Consider the following 19,094-nt stretch of genomic DNA (forward strand, 5'->3'; position numbering starts at 1 on the left):
ACAGATCTACCTATATGTGTACCTGGTGTCATCTAATTAGCCCTTGTTTGTTGTTGGATGACTGGGTTTCACATGGTTTCACGCACGGTTGTGTAGCTATCTCTGTGTGGGTGTTTGAATGTGTGTGTGCTTGCAGAATTGTGCGTGTGTGCACGCACATACAGTACCTGTGCATGGCTGCACGTGGGGAGTGTGCCTATGTGTACATACTGTATGTGCACTCAACTGTTTTGAACAGTGGCAACACAAACAGCCTCACAACCTTACGATGTACCTACCATAGATCCTGTATCTAAACTATCATATCGTCACTGTCGGGCAGAAACCTTGTATCTCCAAGTTTCAAATTTGTACGTTTTTTCGCAAGGTAAAGCCCTGCTTCATCAGACAAGGCTGTCGCACAAAAGTAGTGAAAACAGCAGATCTACAAGCACACTACGCCTCGCACACACAACGCCTCGCACCGCGAGGCGTTGTGTGCTTGTAGATCGGCTGTTTTCACTAGTTTAGTTCATTTTTTTAGATAATATAAAAAACGAATGGTTTTGGACATACAAGGTTTTCACCCGACAATGACGATATGTATCTTCTCTCCGCACAGAGGGACTAAAGGAAAGGATATCAACACCATCAAGTCCCTGAGGGTTCTCAGAGTCCTACGGCCTCTCAAGACCATCAAACGTCTGCCGAAGCTCAAGGTAGAGTAAGAAAGCCGGCTGGTAACAAGTGTCAGTCCCAATACACTGAATCAAAGGGTGTTTAGAAGACTCTTCAGATGGTTGTAGTAATGATAGGCTAATCACAGCTGTGGATTAGAAGTAGGTGTGTCGCCTCTCATCCTCCTGCCATCCGCCCTGATGTAACGGCGTGCAACCTCCCTCTCACTTTGCCACAAGTACCAAATGAGAAAAATGAATACCGTTATGTGTCCCGAGTCTCCCGACGCAGTCACTCTTGTTGTTGAGCCTCATAAAACTTCTCCCTAGACTAAACAACGGCCGCTGATGTGTGGAACGGCTGTTGATCAGATGAAATAATGGACCTGACAAAAGACAGAGGATCTAATTGAGGTAATAGAAGTGAGATGATTGAGACAGATCAGGGTTGGCAGGCGTGTAGACGACGCTCACTGGATGCTCGGGTGGAGTCAACTCGACAGATCGGCGAGCTGGCAGAAGAAGGATGGAGGGATGGATGGAGGGAGGGATGGATGGATGGATGGCACTCAAAACAAAAGGCCGGGCTGCTGATCATTCATGCTGCAGCATATTCTTTGGCTAGATTGATAGATGGACAAAATACTTCATCTCCCAGAGTGATCGCAGCGCGGACCTGATCAACAGAGTGCTGTCGTATGGAGATAAATTGATGGAAAGGGATAGTGAAAGAGACAGAGAGAGAGAGCGAGGGAGATTCATGCGAGTATATATGTGTAATCATGCAAATGCCTACTCGTTGCTGTCGGGTAGAAACCTTGTATCTCCACATTAAAATGTTATGTAATTGTCAAGGTTCAAGGTTACTTTATTTGGTCTCCCTAAGGAGAAATCTGTCTTGGACACAGGGGGACCAGCAGCATACAAAAATACAAAATGACAGTACAGTACAATACAATACATAGAGAAGAACAGTAAGTAAGGTGCTCAGTGACAACCATATCCAGCATAATAATATGCGGGATATGGTCATTGTCATTGTCCAAGAGTGTCACTCAAAAGTAAAGATGAAAATAGCCAATCTATAAGCTCACAACGTGTCGCCGTTAAGATCTGTGTGTGTTTTTAATGAATATTTAACCAATGAAAAGTATCAACAAGACTAAAAATACTACTACTAATGTAGTTATTATGGTTATTTTTTGTTTTCTTCTTTTTTTTGTTTCCTGGAAAGTCACGGTTTTGGACATATAAGGTTTTCCCTCCTGACGTCCATGCCAGCATATATAGTGGGTGTAATCATGCAGATGCATATTATGAAAGTGGACACATTCTCAGTGCGTGAGCGTGTGTGCAGCAGACATAGACATCAAAGGGGGCTTGAGCCCCAGCCCTTTTATCTGTCTGTACAAAAGTGCCCTCAGTTTTTGAAGCGGTGAAAGCCGCTTCCAAGGAGTGGCTTTGTGTGTCCCATGTGTGTCCCCCACGTCCATATATGGTCATTTCAGTCCAGAATGAACAGGTTTTCTCTGTCCGTAAATGTGTGTCCCATGTTTGTTCCCCACGTCCATATATGGTCATTTCAGTCCAGAATGAACAGGTTTTATCTGTCCCGTACGTCCAGAATATGTGTGTAGTGTCCGTCCCGGTCTGATGATTGGATGATTAAAAATCAAACCTCGGTTCGAATTGAAGCGGTGGACAGATAAAACTTCTATTCTGAATGTATTTGGAGAGCTGGTATGACAGTTGGTATAATAGGTTTAAAAAATAAAATAGATTAAAACACATACATTAAAATAAGAATTTGTAATTAAATAAATAAATATAAAGTGTTTAAATAAGACAGATAAACCCTGAAGGCCAAATTATCATGTGAAGCTTGACCAATCCTCAAAGTATCCATTCATCTGACCGGGAGGGACACCGCACACATATTCTAGATGTACAGGACATATAAAGCCTATTCATTCTGAACTGAAATGACCATATATGGACATGGGACACACATTTTGCTTTTTGAAAAAGCCTATTCATTCTGGACTGATATGTACGGGACAGGAGAAACCTGTTCATTCTGGCCTGGAGTGACCATATATGGACATAAGGTAACGGACATTCTGTTTTTGAAAAACCCTGTTCATTCTGGACTGAGATCACCATATATGGTAATTAAACGGACATTCTGTTTTTGAAAAAGCCTGTTCATTCTGGACTGAAATGACCATATATGGGCGTGATACACACAAAGCCATTCATTGGAAGCGGTTTCCACCACTTCAAAAATGTCCAATGAGGCCATACTTTGAGGATTGGTCAAGCTTCACATGACAATTCGGCCCTCCATATAAAATCATTAATTCATTCAGAATTCAGAATTCTGAGCTCTGGAACTCTAGAACACATACCGCTTCACTTCGAACCGAATGTATACAGAGTTCATAGCTCTAGAATACATAGAATAAAAGTTCACCGCTTCACTTCGAACCGAGGTTTGATTTTAATGGTGAATGAAATGCAAATGCCCCCTCTCCATGCCATACCTGAAGGCAGCATTCAAGAGAATTGCCTCGTCCAAATTCTCCTGAACTTGAATGCAGCATCTTATGTTCTACACAGCATCTGTGTAGAAATCAAGCGTCGAAAATAGCCGACCTCCAACGCGTTGTGAGCTTGGAGGTCTGCTATTTTTGATATTTTCACCAAAAGGCCCTTTTACAAATGTCAGCCCCTGCCCCTCTAACATTCTCTGCACGTCCCTGCATGTGCGTGCGTGCGTGCGTGCGTGCGTGCGTGTGTGCGTGTGTGTTCTCCAGGCGGTGTTTGACTGCGTGGTGAACTCGCTGAAGAACGTGCTCAACATCCTCATCGTCTACTTCCTGTTCATGTTCATCTTCGCCGTCATCGCCGTGCAGCTCTTCAAGGGCAAGTTCTTCTACTGCACCGACGAGTCCAAGGGCCTGGAGAGGGACTGCAGGTGACGACACACCGCACACAGCCCACACTGTGACAACACACCGCACACAGCGCACACTGTGACAACACACAGCACACAGTCCACACAGCTTGATCTCCTAAAACATACATGATGTCACCTTCTTTAACTAATGGCCTTAAAGAGGGCCTGTCACCTAAAGTGTTACTGTCACTTTAAGAATCATCTTAAAAAACAAGTTAATAGTTTTATGATGTCATTGTGGGGATGCGCAATTATAAGCCAATCAAATTAATTGTCTGTATAGCCTGACTGTATGACTACTTACTGTACTGGTCAGCTGTTGTTGGGGGGCGAGGGGCAGATTACACTGTGACATGAGCTTCAGACTATTTCAGACCGTTTTCAGAGAAGCTCATGTCACAGTGTAATCTGCCCCTCAACCCCTTTAGGTGACAGTACCCCTTTAAGTAAAGTCTTTTTTCTTTTTCTTTTTTTTCAGAAAACAGAAAAAGAACTGATCCGTATCAAAACTATATGATATTTCTTAACCGTTTCACCCAAAACCTTTATAACAATATACTGTATGACTATTGACGTCTGTAAATTATGTAACATACGATTAAATAGGATTAAACCTGATTTAGGCCAAATTGTTTACTGACGTACTCCAGATTTCTTTTGTCACAAAACCATGTGACTTAGGCAAAAATATAATTCTCCAAAAAAAAGGCCATTAGTTTAAGAAGGTGATGATGAGACCCCTTGTCTAAACCAGAGGTGGAAGGAAAGGAAGATTAGAGAAAAATGCTTAATAATTTATATAAATACATTTACTTCGAACCCCAACTCACGAAGCAACGCGCTTTGAAGAGCATTGAACCTGTCCTGTACAGTGCCAATTTCGGCCTCCAGTTGCCGACCAATCTTATAAATGAATTACAATGGAACCTTTCCCATTTTTGTATCTAATCTTCCTTTCTCATCCCACATCCATATTTCCCATTTCCTCTCTCTCTCTGTGTGTATGGTTCTGTGAACTCGTCCCTCGCCTTCCTCGCCTTCCTCTTGTCTTTCTCCATCTCTGTCACTTAACCCCCACCCCCCTCCCTCCCATTCTCTTTGTCCTGGGCGTCTCAGAGGTCAGTTCCTGGACTATGACAAGGACGACGTGACGGCTCAGCCCAGGGAGTGGAAGAAGTACGAGTTCCATTATGACAACGTTCTCTGGGCCTTCCTCACCCTGTTCACCGTCTCCACCGGAGAGGGCTGGCCCTTGTGAGTCAAACCACACACACACACGCACACATGCACACACGCACGCACGCACGCACGCACGCACGCACGCACGCACGCACGCACGCACACACACACACACACACACTTCTGCCAATCAGCTCTACACACACTCGTCAACCACACTCTCCAATTCTCCATATTTTAACTCGTTGTGTTTTAATGACCTACTTGATTGTACTACAGCGTCACGCAAACACATCAAAAGTAGCAGATTCACAAGCTACTTTTTTTATTTGAATCCTGAAAAGTACCACATTTTTTGTGCGTAATAGAGGTTTCCACCTGACAGAGACGACGTCATCATAACATTCATTTAACCAATGTGCATAGCATCGCATTCTATCATAATGAATGTCAAAAAGCTATTAGTGTATTATTTCAAGAAATACAAATTCAAATGTAAATGTCAGTAAAGACAATAAAACTATTTGGTTAAATCACAGTCAGTACAGGGAAGCATACTCATGTGTTCCTGATACCAGTTGTTCTCAAACCTTTAAATTACATTAGTTTACCTAAGACATAAAATACAAAAGAAAGAAAGAAAGAAAGAAAGAAAGAAAGAAAGAAGTTAATCTTAGGGTTCTTTTTTTAAGGTGGTAGGCCCTACTGTACACTATTAGCTACTAAATGGCTATGATGCACAGTACCAAATATGGAAGTGGTTTGCTTCACTCGGCTGTCGGATTGACTGACCATTAACCTACGGTGTCCTTTAAAGGACATTCTGCTCATTATATGGATCCACTGTGAAAGACCAAAATGTAAAAAAAAGAAACAATACAATGAAGGTGAGAGGAGTTGGCAGAAAACTGTTCTTCTAAGGTACAGATGAGGAAATACAAGCCCCTGTAACGAATGTCATTATCATGTGTTATTATTATTATTCATGTTCAGAAATCACCAAATCACCTGGATGTTATTCTGAGTATGTCAGGAATTGCTTCTACTTCTAAATGGCATGCGTGCATGTCCCAATGGGCATGTGTCCAGGGCTCTGGAGCAGTGGTTCTCAACCTGTGGGTCGGGACCCCCAGGGGGGTCCCCAAATTATTTTGGGGGGTCCCCAGATGATTAGCTTAATGTGCATCATTGTTTTCTCACTCAACAGTAAACAAACCGACATAAAGTTTAAGTGTATAGAGGGTATCTGCACATTTCTAAAGTGACAATTTAAGGACTTTTTAGTACCTCTAAAATGACAAATTAAACATTGGCCAAATTGTCAAATATTAGAGGCAGAGATTGTGAAAATAGCCGTTCTTGCGAGGCGTTGTGAGCATGTAGATCTGCTATTTTCACAATAGAACCATGTTATACAAAATGTAATGCCTCAACTGTTAGTGCTCGTCAGGGTGGTGGTGGGGGGGGGGGGGGGTGGGGGGGGGGGTATTTTGGGGGTCTAGGCCTGAAAAGCTTAAGAACCACTGCTCTGGAGAACCAATGGGGGCCCATGGCCAAGATGTGATGTATTTGGAGTAAAAAGAATACATAATAACTAATAGGGCATAGCAGTGGGCGTGGTTTACTGGTGTCAATAAAAAAAAATCGAGATTTACATTATGTATAGGCTATCAAGCACTTGGAAGTGAATAGATGATTCTTGCTTTAAATCAAGCACTAGGCCTGACCTGGATTAGTCGACTAATCAATCGGGACTCTGATTCGACAACAATCTCTCTGTCGAATAACAACTTTTTTTTTCTTATTTCATGATTCGACTGAGAAATTGGCCTAATTTGTTTTATCATTTAACTAAAGGTTTGTCAAAACATAGGATATCATGATTTATTTGGAGAAACCAAGCAACTACTCTATGTGTTAAATCAGACATTAAGCACCCCTACCGCCAAAGTGCTACACAGGTTGAAATACAACAAAAATAATAAAATCAAACAAGATGTGATCAGCTTGCTTTAGGATAGTTTTCAGACTACCTTATTGCTTGAAGCATGACAGCCATGGATTACCCGTAACTCTTTTGAATACCTTTTTTTCCCCCTTATCGTTGCTGTTGGGCAGAAACCTCATATCTCCACATTTCCACGTTTTTGTTTTCGCGATGCGACTCATTGTGAGCATAGAGATTGTCTATTTTCACAATTTTACGATATTTTGTATGGTTTTGGACATACAAGTTTTCCACCCGACAGCAACGTTATGTATAATGATGATGTTTATCTCATCTATACTCATACGCAGCACCACTGGCTGCAATTAAACTCAGCAGACAATATCCAATATTACTGTCCTCTGAATGTAGATCAGAGGAGAGACCTTCTCACTAGGTTTAAAACTTTCCATCCATCCATCCCTTTGTTTTATTTTCATTTCATTTTGACTTCATGATTTAAAATTTCAGTTTTCTTTTGTTTGTTTTCAAAGTGGATTCGCTAGTTTAACGTTGTGAGCTTGTAAAGCTGCTGTTTTTGTTTTTTGTTTTTGTTTTTGTTTTTTTAAGAAGAATAAGTAAGTACATTTTGTATTCCAGACTTTTACTTGTAAGGCTGCAGCCACACCAAAGTACGGTCGCCAGCGTATGAACTCTTTTTGTGCTGACTAAAAACGCAGAGAGCGCATTCTGTCCCAAAGCCAGTGCCGAGCCTGTCAGTCACTTCCAGAACCCTCCCCATTCCGCCTTCGACTCGCCCGATTGGACAGAGGGCGGGAAAACCGGAGAATTTATCTGCTCCAGCATAAACGCAAAGTCTGCACGGCACACAAATATCCTCTACTGCAGTGGTTCTCAAACTTTGAAATTTGAAGGTCTCCCCCTAACTTTGACAGTGTACAAATGGACCCGTTAGGGTCCATTTGGTTCCATTTGTACACTGTCAAAGTTACAGACTTGTAAGGGTCAATTTAGACCCCGATAAAGGAACCTAGAGAGTCCCTGAAATCCACTTTGAGAACCACTGCTCTACTGGCATGAAACCGCTCCATTCCCATTCAAATACATTGGTGGAATGGGGAATCCACTCTCATAGGTACTTTGGTGTGGCCTGCAGCCTAACGGAGTATTTCTATTCTGCTGTATTGATACTTTTACATAAGTAACAAATGTGAGCCCTTTTTCCATCACTGCCTGTGAGTGAGTTTCCTCAGGTAAAACCCTTGTCCTCCCCTCCAGGGTGCTGAAGCACTCTGTGGACGCCACCTACGAGGACCAGGGTCCCAGCCCGGGCTACCGCATGGAGACCTCCATCTTCTACGTGGTCTACTTCGTGGTGTTCCCCTTCTTCTTCGTCAACATCTTTGTGGCTCTGATCATCATCACCTTCCAGGAGCAGGGGGACAAGGCCATGGCCGAGTGCAGCCTGGAGAAAAACGAGGTGGGGGTGTGTGTGTGTGTGTGTGTGTGTGTGGGGGGGGGGGTCATCAACATGTCCGTACACGGACAAATGTATCCATGGTAAATACTTTGCTTTGTCTGTGGCAAATTTGACATTTTCTTTTTTACACACCATTAAAACATCACTGTCGGGCAGAAACCTCGTATCTCCAAGTTTCAAATGTGTACGTTTTTTCGCTAAGTAAAGCCCTGCTTCATCAAACAAGGCCGTCGTTCAAAACTGTTGAAAACAGCAGATCTACAGGCACCTTGTAGATTGGCTGTTTTCACTAGTTTAGTTCATTTTTTAAATGATAAATACAAAACGAACATTTTTGGACAGACAAGGTTTCCACCCGACAACGACGATAATGTTCTTATTTTGATTATAAGACGCTATTACTGAATGTCACGTCTCCAGGTCTTCCTTATGGCACATTAGGAGTCCACTAGTACTAGTGGTTCTCACATTAGGAGTCCACTAGTACTAGTGGTTCTCACATTAGGAGTCCACTAGTACTAGTGGTTCTCAAATGCTTTATTTGCAAGGCCCCCCATAACTCAGAGTTACAGACCTGTCACGGTCAATCAGAGCGAGCTCTTTGTGTTTCTGATCATATTGTCTGCTCATGTCCGTGGCAGACGTGGAATTTTGATAAAAAATGTCCACCACAAGCCAGCATGGCAGCATGATTGGCTATTTTCTTTTAAAAATAATAATAAAATAGGAACGGTTTTGAACTCGACAGCGACGATATGAATGCTCTCATTACAGTGGGGTACTACAGTAACTGTATTGTAATATGAACGACTCTGTTAGACCCATACCGTTTCTCTTTTGTCTGCAAACTATAATGCCCTCAAAGCCACAGTTTGTAGTCTTTTGATATTAAGTCATAACGAAATCAATAAATACGTGAATGAATAAATAAATCATTATAATCTGCAGTGGCATTGCCGTTTCCCTTCACATTTTTCTATTTTATTTATATTTTATATCTGTTGAAAATCCAAACTGTGATGACTGCAAATGCTGCACAGCCTTGGAGAGCATACATACATAGTAATATGTCATTCCCAGCATTCAACGTGGCGTTTTATATTAGTAACATTCTGTCCTTCTCCTACATTGTTTGTGTTTGTGTTCCTTTCCTTTGCCGTCCTTCTCACGTCGAAACAGAGAGCTTGCATCGACTTTGCCATCAACGCCAAGCCACTCACCCGCTACATGCCCCAGAACAAGGAGTCCTTCCAGTACAAGTTGTGGAAATTTGTGGTGTCGCCTCCATTCGAGTATGCCATCCTGACCATGATTGCACTCAATACTGTGGTGCTGATGATGAAGGTTAGTCCAGAAGACCTAGCTGTCCACTCTCTCACACATCATGGAACCATTTGTACAGCATGCTGTGGTGTAAAGCAACTAAATACATTTACTCAAGTACTGTACTGAAGAACACTTTTGAGGAATTCAAAATAGCCAATCTTTAAGTTCAACTTGTCGCGACGTTGTGATGCGTTGTGAGATTGTAGATGTGCTATTTTCAAACATTTTGTACTTTTACTTTTGGTACTTTCACTTCAAGTCAATTTTTATGTCAACACTTTTATACTTTTACAAGTACATTTTGAATTCCGGACTTTTACTTTTGACTAGAGTATTTCTACATTGCAGTATTAATACTTTTACTTGAGTAAAAGTTGTGAGTACTCTTTCACACACTGACAGCATGGCTCTGCAAGAGGCTAGCCGTCTATGAGAGGGTGAATGTGTGCATGTGTGTGCGTGTGCGTGCTTGTGTGTTTATGTGTGTCGGGGGCACCAGTGGCTCAGGAGGTAGAGTTTCTGCTTGGTTCAATGTCTTGTTCAAGTGTCCTTGAACAAGACACTGAACCCTAACATGCTCCATATGAGCAGATTGATGCACATTGTAAAGTCGCTATATAAATGTAGCTTTCCTATGTTACCATTGACCAATCAGTGGCAAATGCGATTACAGATGTGCCATTCCAAAACCTCAGGCTTTCCTGTAGTTTTCCATATTTTTTCCTGGAAAAAGGTTCTTTTCGCTGTTTAGCCTTGCTAATTCTTCTATTTTTTTATTTTTTTATTGAAAACAAGTGTTTCGACATTGGAAACATTTTTCATTGGAAAAAATTATCTGAACATTTGCAAAAAAAACAACACCTTTTGCAAATGCCCTCTTTTCGCACTGTCAATGTTCTGTCAATTTACTGACAATCCACTGTCTTACTGATGGCATGGCGTGTGAAGTTCTCTAATGGCACGTCTGTACAATGTATTATCGAGGCGTCCTTTAAGTAAAGCGTTACCCAAACGTTGTACTCCCATTTAAATGTCATTTCATAAGGCAGTTCAGTGGGGCTGTGATTGCTTCATAGTATTTGGACTTTTTCCAGTGTATTTCTTTCTTGTGTCCCTCAGTTCCACGACGCTCCTGTCATCTACGAAGCCATGTTAAAATACCTGAACATTGTCTTCACCGCTCTCTTCACGCTGGAATGTATCCTCAAGATCATCGCTTTCGGTCCTTTGGTGAGCTTTCTACACAGAGTATCCAACAAGTTGTGAGTTGTTGAATGTGTGGGTAATGGGTATGTGATGGATATTCCCAGCCGTATAGGCTTGCGGTAGGTTTTGACTCCAACATTGAGCTGGTTCAAATGTGTTCCAAGTCATCCCACCACCAGGGGGCCCGCAGCGAAATGATGTCCTGAGGAGACGGCAGATTGTTTCTGTAGTCGGAGATCCATGCCATCTAGGCCTGGTTTTTCTTTAATGGCAATGTCACTGTTCGGCGTGTGCGCTTGCGTGCGTGGGAGCGAGAGGGAGAGAGAGAGAGAGAAAAAAGGGAAAAAAGTAAGTCAAAGCAGTTGGCAAAAGTAGTGGATATAGCTTACAATTTGCGATGCGTTGTGATCGGCTTAATTTTTTAAATAGGATTTCAGTGATATAATGGTCCCCGGGTAGGGTTATCAAAATGATGGTGACCCTATCTCAATCTCAATCTCCCTCTTTGTGTTTGCCTTTCTGCAGAGCTACCTGAAAGCAGCATGGAATGTGTTTGACTTTGTGACAGTGCTGGGGAGCATCACAGACATCTTGGTTACAGAGATTAAGGTAAAATACCATAATATCATCGTCATCATGCGCACTACTCTGGTGTGTTCTTCCACACAGTGGCTCTGGGCTGAAGTTACCGCCAGAGAAAAAGATGGCACTGAAACCTAACCTACCTGACTGTCCGTCTTTCTTTTCTGTCTCTTTCTCTTTCCTTCTCTGGCTTTCTCGTACTGTGTTTCCAATGCTCTGCTGTGTATTTGCTGCTGGTACCTTTGCGCTCACTGTGCCAACCTCTTCCCGCATTCTGTTCCGTCTGGACAACCTCTAGACGGCGGTAAGTTGCTTTTCTTGTCGGCCGCTGCTTTTGACCTTTTCCCTTTGTCGCCGTTTATCTCTTCTGCTCTCGCAAAGTCTCAGTTTGATGCACGCACCCACATTCACAGGGTTTCAAAGAAGCACATTTAGTTGTCATTTTATGTCAAAGATAATGACATACACATACAGTTATGTCGGAGAGTGTACAGATGTAACCAAATGGTTGCATTAAATGACCATCTAGTATGTGATTTGACTTTGCACCGGATCAGGTCTTCTTGATATCTGAGGTTGTGCGTCATGTCTCTCTCTCCCAGGACAAGATGATTAACCTGAGTTTCCTGAGGCTGTTCAGGGCGGCTCGTCTCATCAAGCTGCTGCGTCAGGGTTACACCATCCGCATCCTCCTCTGGACGTTTGTTCAGTCCTTCAAGGTAAACACACACACACACATTGTAAAGGCTTCAGTACTTTATTTTTTCAACCAATATTATGCGTGGCTATAATTGACAATCTTTTAATAAAAAAAGATTCTGGAACAAGGCGGATTTTTCACTGCGTACACTCTCACTCCCCAAACGGCGTATCGCGATTTCTTGGGGCAAATGTGACCAAACGTCAAACATTTGACTGGAAGGGGGTGTCCTTTAAGTCATCTGGTGCCTTCCCGGGCACTTCCTCAGCCCAGCTCCGGGAATGCGGAAGTGTCGTTCTCAAACCCAAGACGTAAAAGGGGTCCACTAAAACGACGGAGGCAGACTTGAGCCACAAGAGGCACCAGCGAGCGAGCCGTCAGGTTAGCGAGTCGGACTCAGTGCCGTTCCAGTTATGTCTCGATTGGGACAGAATCGTAATTCATATCCCCTCTGGTCAACATGCTCCGGCATGGCAGAAGTCACCAGTTTGCCGTCTTGGGAGTGAGAATGCTTTGAATAAAAGCATCAACCTGCATGAATGAGGCTTCAACTACGCATATTATCACTGTCGGGCAGAAACCTTGTATCTCCAAGTTTCAAATTTGTATGTTTTTTCGTAAAGTAAAGCCCTGCTTCATCATACAAGACTGTTGCACAAGACTAGTGAAAATAGCAGATATACAAGCACACAACGCTTCGCAGTGCCATAGTCTGTAAAAGGCGTTGTGTGCTTGTAGTTCGGCCATTTTCAGTCATTTTTAAAATGATAAACACAAAACTAACGGTTTTGGACATACAGTACAAGGTTTCCACCTGACAACAACGATATGAATAGTTTTGATGCGAAATATTTGCTGATGCATTTTCCGATCGTTTATTCATCACACTCCCAGTGTGGCCATAACTCTAAAAATATGCCTTTTTCATCATGGGGCCCAGAACAATGTTCCCACACAAAATGTAGGCCCCCACAAACACACACACATGCACGCACGCACACACGCGCACGCACACACACACACACACACACACACACACACACACACACACACACACACACACACACGCACACATGCGCACGCGTGCGCCTTGGCTTTCAGATGTTTTATCCAACAAAACATACCAAAAATACTGACTTGCTACATGAAGCCTGGGATCCACGTGGGAGCCACAGAGTGATTATTGTTTATCCCCAAACCACCGTAACAAGCAGAGGCATGCTTTTCCTTTTAAAAGACCTCTCTCCTCTCCAGACTGCTGCACACAGCTCTCTCTCTCTCTAGGACTCCCTGTAGAAAGTTGACAGAAATGACGAGAAAACACCAAAAGGACACGGCTGAGGGAATTTACACTACTCTGGCTTTGACGTCAGAGGTTTTACCAACTCGGTGTCAAAAGCGGAAAATTACATTTGGTATAATAAAAGTGCTCATTCGTCATAAGAATGGAAGTTAATGATTGATAGAATAAACCCAGAAGGATCTTAATTTTTCGTATAAATAAACAATACAGTTATTCCGGGATGATGGATGGAAATTACTTTAGACAGACAGACAGACAGACAGACAGACAGACAGACAGACAGACAGACAGACGGATATAAATAACCTTATTGATCCTATGAAGGAAATTCAGTTCTCCTGCTGTAGCAGTACTGTAGGAAACAACGGACAGATGAGAGTAGAGAAATACTGTAATCTAGTGTAAGCTCCAAAACTAAAGATAAGAATACAGGAAGTAGAAATGAGATGCAAAAGGAGATAAAAGTAAGGTCTGGTCTGGCTGTCTGCACTTGGACTGACCGGGATTTGCATAATGTACAGTACAGCTATTAACAGGAATTAAGTATAAATAATATACAGTAACTAGTAAGACCTTGCCCTTGGCCATCTGGTCAGTGATGTATATCGGACCAGTTAACCATATATGGAGACCCCTGTTACCCATATATGGAGACCCCTGGTACCCATATATGGAGATCCATGTACTGTATGGAGATATGCTGTGAGAGCCCAAACATACTTACTCAGTTTAAGTTATTTGTTATGCCCATACCAGCCCAACCAGCCGTTAGTGTGGTATGTGGCCGATGTGGCCTCCATACTGTATATGGGCATTCCCATATAAGACCTGTTAGATATGGGCTTGATATTGATGACATACATACAGACAAGCTGTGACCGTTCACATACCTTCATTGGGACCTACGGTTGCAGTGAAAGTACCAGTGAACACTCTGTTACCAGTAGAATGGATAAATATGTAAAGTCAATCTACAGTGGATGAATGAGGAATTTCATCTATTGATGGACAAATATTACAGCATGTAGCCTTATGTACAATATATACTGTACTGTAGGTAGGCCTTTATGGGTAATAAGATGTGGGGCTGATCTACAATATTATCGTCGCTGTTCTGTTCCTTTTTAAAATTATTATTATCATGTTTTTCGTTTATTAAAATGCTGAAAATGGACAATCTACAAGCTCATGAGCTTATAGATCTGCTATTTTCACTTGTCTAATAAAGTATTTTATGACATAATATAAAATATATATGGAGATATCAGGTTTCTGCCCAACAGGCGACAGCAACAATACAGTATATGGTCGTTGTCGGGTGGAAACCTTGTATCTCCAAGTTTCAAATTTGTACGTTTTTTCGCAAAGCAAAGTCCTTCTTCGTCAGACAAGGCCGTCGCACAAAAGTAGCGAAAACAGCAGATCTACAAGCACACAACGCCTCACACCGCGAGGCGTTGTGTGCTTGTAGATTAGGGTGACCATATTCTGAAAATCCAAAAAGAGGACACTCTACCCGGCACATATATATATATATATATATATATAATTTTTCCCCCAATTTTCTTTTTTCTATTACTAGTTTACCGCTCAATTATGCCCTATACCACTAATAGCCTATTATGTATTCAATTTTGAGGGGGTTCCAATTGGACCCTTTACAAATCTATTAATAGGCTAGAGATCCACTGATAAAGTATGCCTTTTGGCTCCTGTATGAACGTTCAGCTTTGTAACTAAATAAAAGAGAGGTAACCCATTATTCAAACCGCCGTATCTTCTGCTTTACAAGGTTGTAGAAAAGATTCTGTCAATTTAGTTAGCAGAAGAGCTCTCACCTCGCACAGACTGTCTTGTAAGCTACTTCAGCGGCGGGAACATAGGGGGCGCGTGAGTGCTTGAGCGTACTGTTATGAGAGCCCATTGATTCTCAGTCGTTCGCCCCAAACTGGCCAAACCGCATTCCTGGCACTCGGCCGATATCACACGTCGGCTTTGTCCCTTTCGAGGGCGTCACCCAGCGTCATAGCCCGCCTCCACATCCTGGCTGTATGTCTACTCTGTGTGATGTAGCCATGTAGCTCTACAGTATTCTACCCCCACCTCCAAAATAATAAAAAAAAAATCTCAACTGAACTGTTCTTATGCCTCATTCACATAGGGAGCAGCAAAGCTAAAGTTTTGCTTGCTTGGTCAATGTTATCTCAATGGAAACCAGCTTTAAAGATACAGGAGATACACAGAACAAAGCTTTGAAAGCTTTAAAGCTGGTTTCCATTGAGATAACATTGACCAAGCAAGCTAAACTTTAGCTTTGCTGCTCCCTATGTGAATGAGGCACTGCAGCAGGCACAGTGAAGGTGACAGACCGCGATCAGGGAGGGAGAGATGTTTCATCCACATTTTTTTTGACAATATTTATTAGGGTTTTTTTTCTCTTTTTCTTTTTACACAGAAAATATTACATAAAAAAAAAAAACATGTTCCTCCACAATTAAAATAGACAAAGATCTTGGGAAAAAAAGGTCTGTTTCTGCTTGTAGCATGTTAATGTAGGTGCAATATCATGCATTAATTACTGTGTTAAGATGTTGAAACACACTGATTGCTGAAAAGTCATGATTGCTCGTGTGTCATAAAAAATTCCTACAGTGCATTCATTTTATGACATCGTTATCGTACCACTGTACTATTGGCAAACTGTAAATAAAGTACTCAATGATGGAAAAAAAAATGCCTTTTCTTTTGCTGACATGAAATGGGATATTTTGATACCAATACGTTTGTACATTTACAGTTACTCAAGTATAGGCCTGTCTGCATTTTTAATTCAGGCTGCTCTGTTTCATTGGTTTTCAATTAAATTCAAAGGAGCTTTATTGGCATGATACCAAAGTGTCACAAAACTGCTGAAAATGGGGAACATATTAGCGTTGTGGGTTTTCAGTGCCCTCTAGTGGCCAAACATAGCAATGGTCATTATCATTTTGTCTAAGCGGCTGGCCGAGCAGGCAGGCAGGCGGGCGGGGGCGGGGGCGGGGGGGGAGGGCGGGGGGGGAGGGGGGGGGCGGGGCGGGGTCAAAAACGAGCACCCATTTGAATATTGAAACGTCACCGCCCCTGAGCTACTTTGCAGTGTTATGGGCTTGAAGCAGAACTTTTATAATTGTAAATGCCTAAATGGACACAGAAGACTACCAGCTTTGCTGACAGAACGCTCTGCTTCTCAATGTTGGTCACTCGCACTTTTTGTGCATTTCATCAGTGATTGAAAGCCGCGGTCGTCGCGAGCACCTTCGCCTCGCCGATACGCATCCGTAGAGCCGTCTCCCGTCATTTTTAGACCAGGATTGAGGGAGTAGCAGGCAAGATTCCTTCACCAATGTAAACACAGTTGCTGAGGGAGTGAGCATTAATAGCGTTTGCAGTTCGTTTGGCCCTGCGCTGCGCGATCTGCTGCAGAGCTCTGCTCTGCTCTGCCTCTGATCTGAAAGCGAGACAGGCTGAGGGAGGGAGGGATCGCAGGCAGAGAGTAGTATGAATAATACACGTTCCGGGGTTAGCGCCTCTCACAGTGTGTTTCCAAAAGAACCATTGAACGTGCATTGTAAATGTCCGTGCTTAAACTGTGATATGCGCGAAACCCCGGACATTTGAAGGAATTTATAAAACCCCCCCGGACCGGCCGGACAGCCCCCTAAAAGAGGACATGTCCGGGCAAAAGAGGACGTATGGTCACCCTATTGTAGATTGGCTGTTTTCACTAGTTTAAATCATTTTTAAAATGATTTTGCAAAACGAACGGTTTTGGACATGCAAGGTTTTCATCGGACAACGACGATATATACTGTGTCTATCTCCGATATAATCCTTATTTACTCGTTTGTTCCCAGGCTCTGCCTTATGTCTGTCTCCTCATCGCCATGCTGTTCTTCATCTATGCCATCATTGGCATGCAGGTGAGTGCCAACATGAACAGCAATCATCTCCTGTCATCAGGAAAGAGGCCAGTGATGCAGTGAAGCACTGCATCACTGGCCGTCATTGGGGAGGCCCAATGACGGCCTCCAATCACTAGTTCTCACACGTTCTAGATTCTTCAAAAGAGTTCAAAAGTAGCAGATGTACTGTACAAGCTCGCAGTGCGCCACAAAGTGGCACACCGTGAGCTTGTATATCTGCTAGTTTTGAAACTCTAAAATGACAGGAAAACACATTCACAGCTACAATATGATGATGAATGGATAGGGGCTAATTGAACTAATCGATTTAATCAATTATTAAAAAGAAATTAAAAGACAAATTGATAAATATAAATCGATTAATAATCCTCTCATAGTTACATTATAGGTGAAACATATTTTTGAAAATAGCCATCTATCTATTGACTGATAGATAGATGAAAATATTTGGATCGATCAAATCTGAGTTTGTTGCTAATGGTGTCCTTTCTTCATAGATGCTTAGTGCCCCAGCATTTATGGACTGACTGCGTTTCCAATGAAAGTGTTATCACAGACTTTGTATAGACCTGTGGTACTAAGCACATGACGTTTTTTTCACTGACGAAAACTAAATAAAAACGAAATAAAAAGTAAGCTGTGATGACTAAAACTAAGACTAAATATATTGACAATTTCGTCAACAAAATAAAAACTAGACTAAAACGTTAGGGAGGTACTAGTGGAGAAGAGAGTCATTTTATGTTTGGTTGCTCTCAGGTGTTGCGTGCTGAAAATAGCAGATCTACAAGCTCACAACGCTCACAGCGCGTTGATCGGCTATTTTCAGCACACAACCAAGTGTAAGATCAGCCATTACAATGTCATCAAGGCCTGCCAAAATACATTTCAGTTGACTAAATCAACTGTAGATTTAGTCGCCTAAAACCGACTAGTCGACTAAAATAAGACTAAAACTAAATTATGACTAAATGACATTTTATTCAAAAGACTGACTAAAACTAAATCAAAATTTGCTGTCAAAAACAACAATGGACGGATGGTCCTCCTTACTTAATTGCCAATGGGTTCCCATGCACAGGGACGTGTTAATGCCGGAGGCCAGGCCAGCTGTGTAGCCTAGCCTGTGGACATAATGAATAACAGAGAGAGGACCTTCAGGGCATTATAGAGTAAGGGACATCACATTGTGTTGCTGCTAAGTCACACATGTGTGCATGTGTGTTTACACATACACACACCGATAGTGACTCTGTTTCGCACTTGCTCTTTCTCTCTCTCTATTACTCATAGAAACACACACAAGCAAAGCACATACCGGTACATACAGGATATAGTTTCTGTCGGGTGGCAACCTCATTTGTCCAAATCGTTCCGAATTCAACAATATGTGTCCCAGCACCCCCAGCAGCTAGTCATCTCGGGGACTGTCATTATTCCCTGTAGCCAAAATGATTTTTTTTTTTTTTTTTGCTCTTTTTTTTTTTATGCCACAACAGCATCTCATAATATCTAGGCTACATTTCACTTAAACGCCAGAGCTTAACTCTGCATGTAAATAAGACTTTTTTTAATTAATGTGAGAGATCGGTACATAATTCTGTTAGTCCTCCCAGTTTATATTAGCTAAAATGCTAACTAGCCAGCCTTTGTTAGCCGTTTGTAGCCAAATGCGGTAATATCGGGACTCCATTACTTAGCGAAGCAACCCACAGTATTTATCCCATTAATTTAATGCCACGTGTGTTCCAAATGAACAATTATTAACCACGTAATGTATGATTTTGTGTATT

The 19,094-nt window shown here is 42.2% G+C and overlaps 1 protein-coding gene across 1 annotated transcript in view; it reads left to right on the forward strand.

The window, feature by feature from the left end:
- Nucleotides 1-19,094, forward strand: part of LOC308299767 (voltage-dependent N-type calcium channel subunit alpha-1B-like) — a gene marked incomplete at both ends in the record, with an annotated part of 244,047 nt that overhangs the window by 193,972 nt on the left and 30,981 nt on the right. The window contains 9 exons of the mRNA XM_080743555.1: nt 602-698; nt 3,473-3,633; nt 4,732-4,869; nt 8,021-8,222; nt 9,402-9,566; nt 10,668-10,778; nt 11,280-11,363; nt 11,939-12,055; nt 17,233-17,298. Of these exons, the coding sequence (XP_080599681.1) occupies nt 602-698; nt 3,473-3,633; nt 4,732-4,869; nt 8,021-8,222; nt 9,402-9,566; nt 10,668-10,778; nt 11,280-11,363; nt 11,939-12,055; nt 17,233-17,298 (1,141 nt within the window). The remainder of the gene's footprint in view (nt 1-601; nt 699-3,472; nt 3,634-4,731; nt 4,870-8,020; nt 8,223-9,401; nt 9,567-10,667; nt 10,779-11,279; nt 11,364-11,938; nt 12,056-17,232; nt 17,299-19,094) is intronic.

This window comes from Nannobrachium achirus (assembly GCF_963921795.1).
Source record: "Nannobrachium achirus genome assembly, chromosome: 15".
In the NCBI taxonomy this organism is placed as follows: Eukaryota; Metazoa; Chordata; class Actinopteri; order Myctophiformes; family Myctophidae; genus Nannobrachium; species Nannobrachium achirus.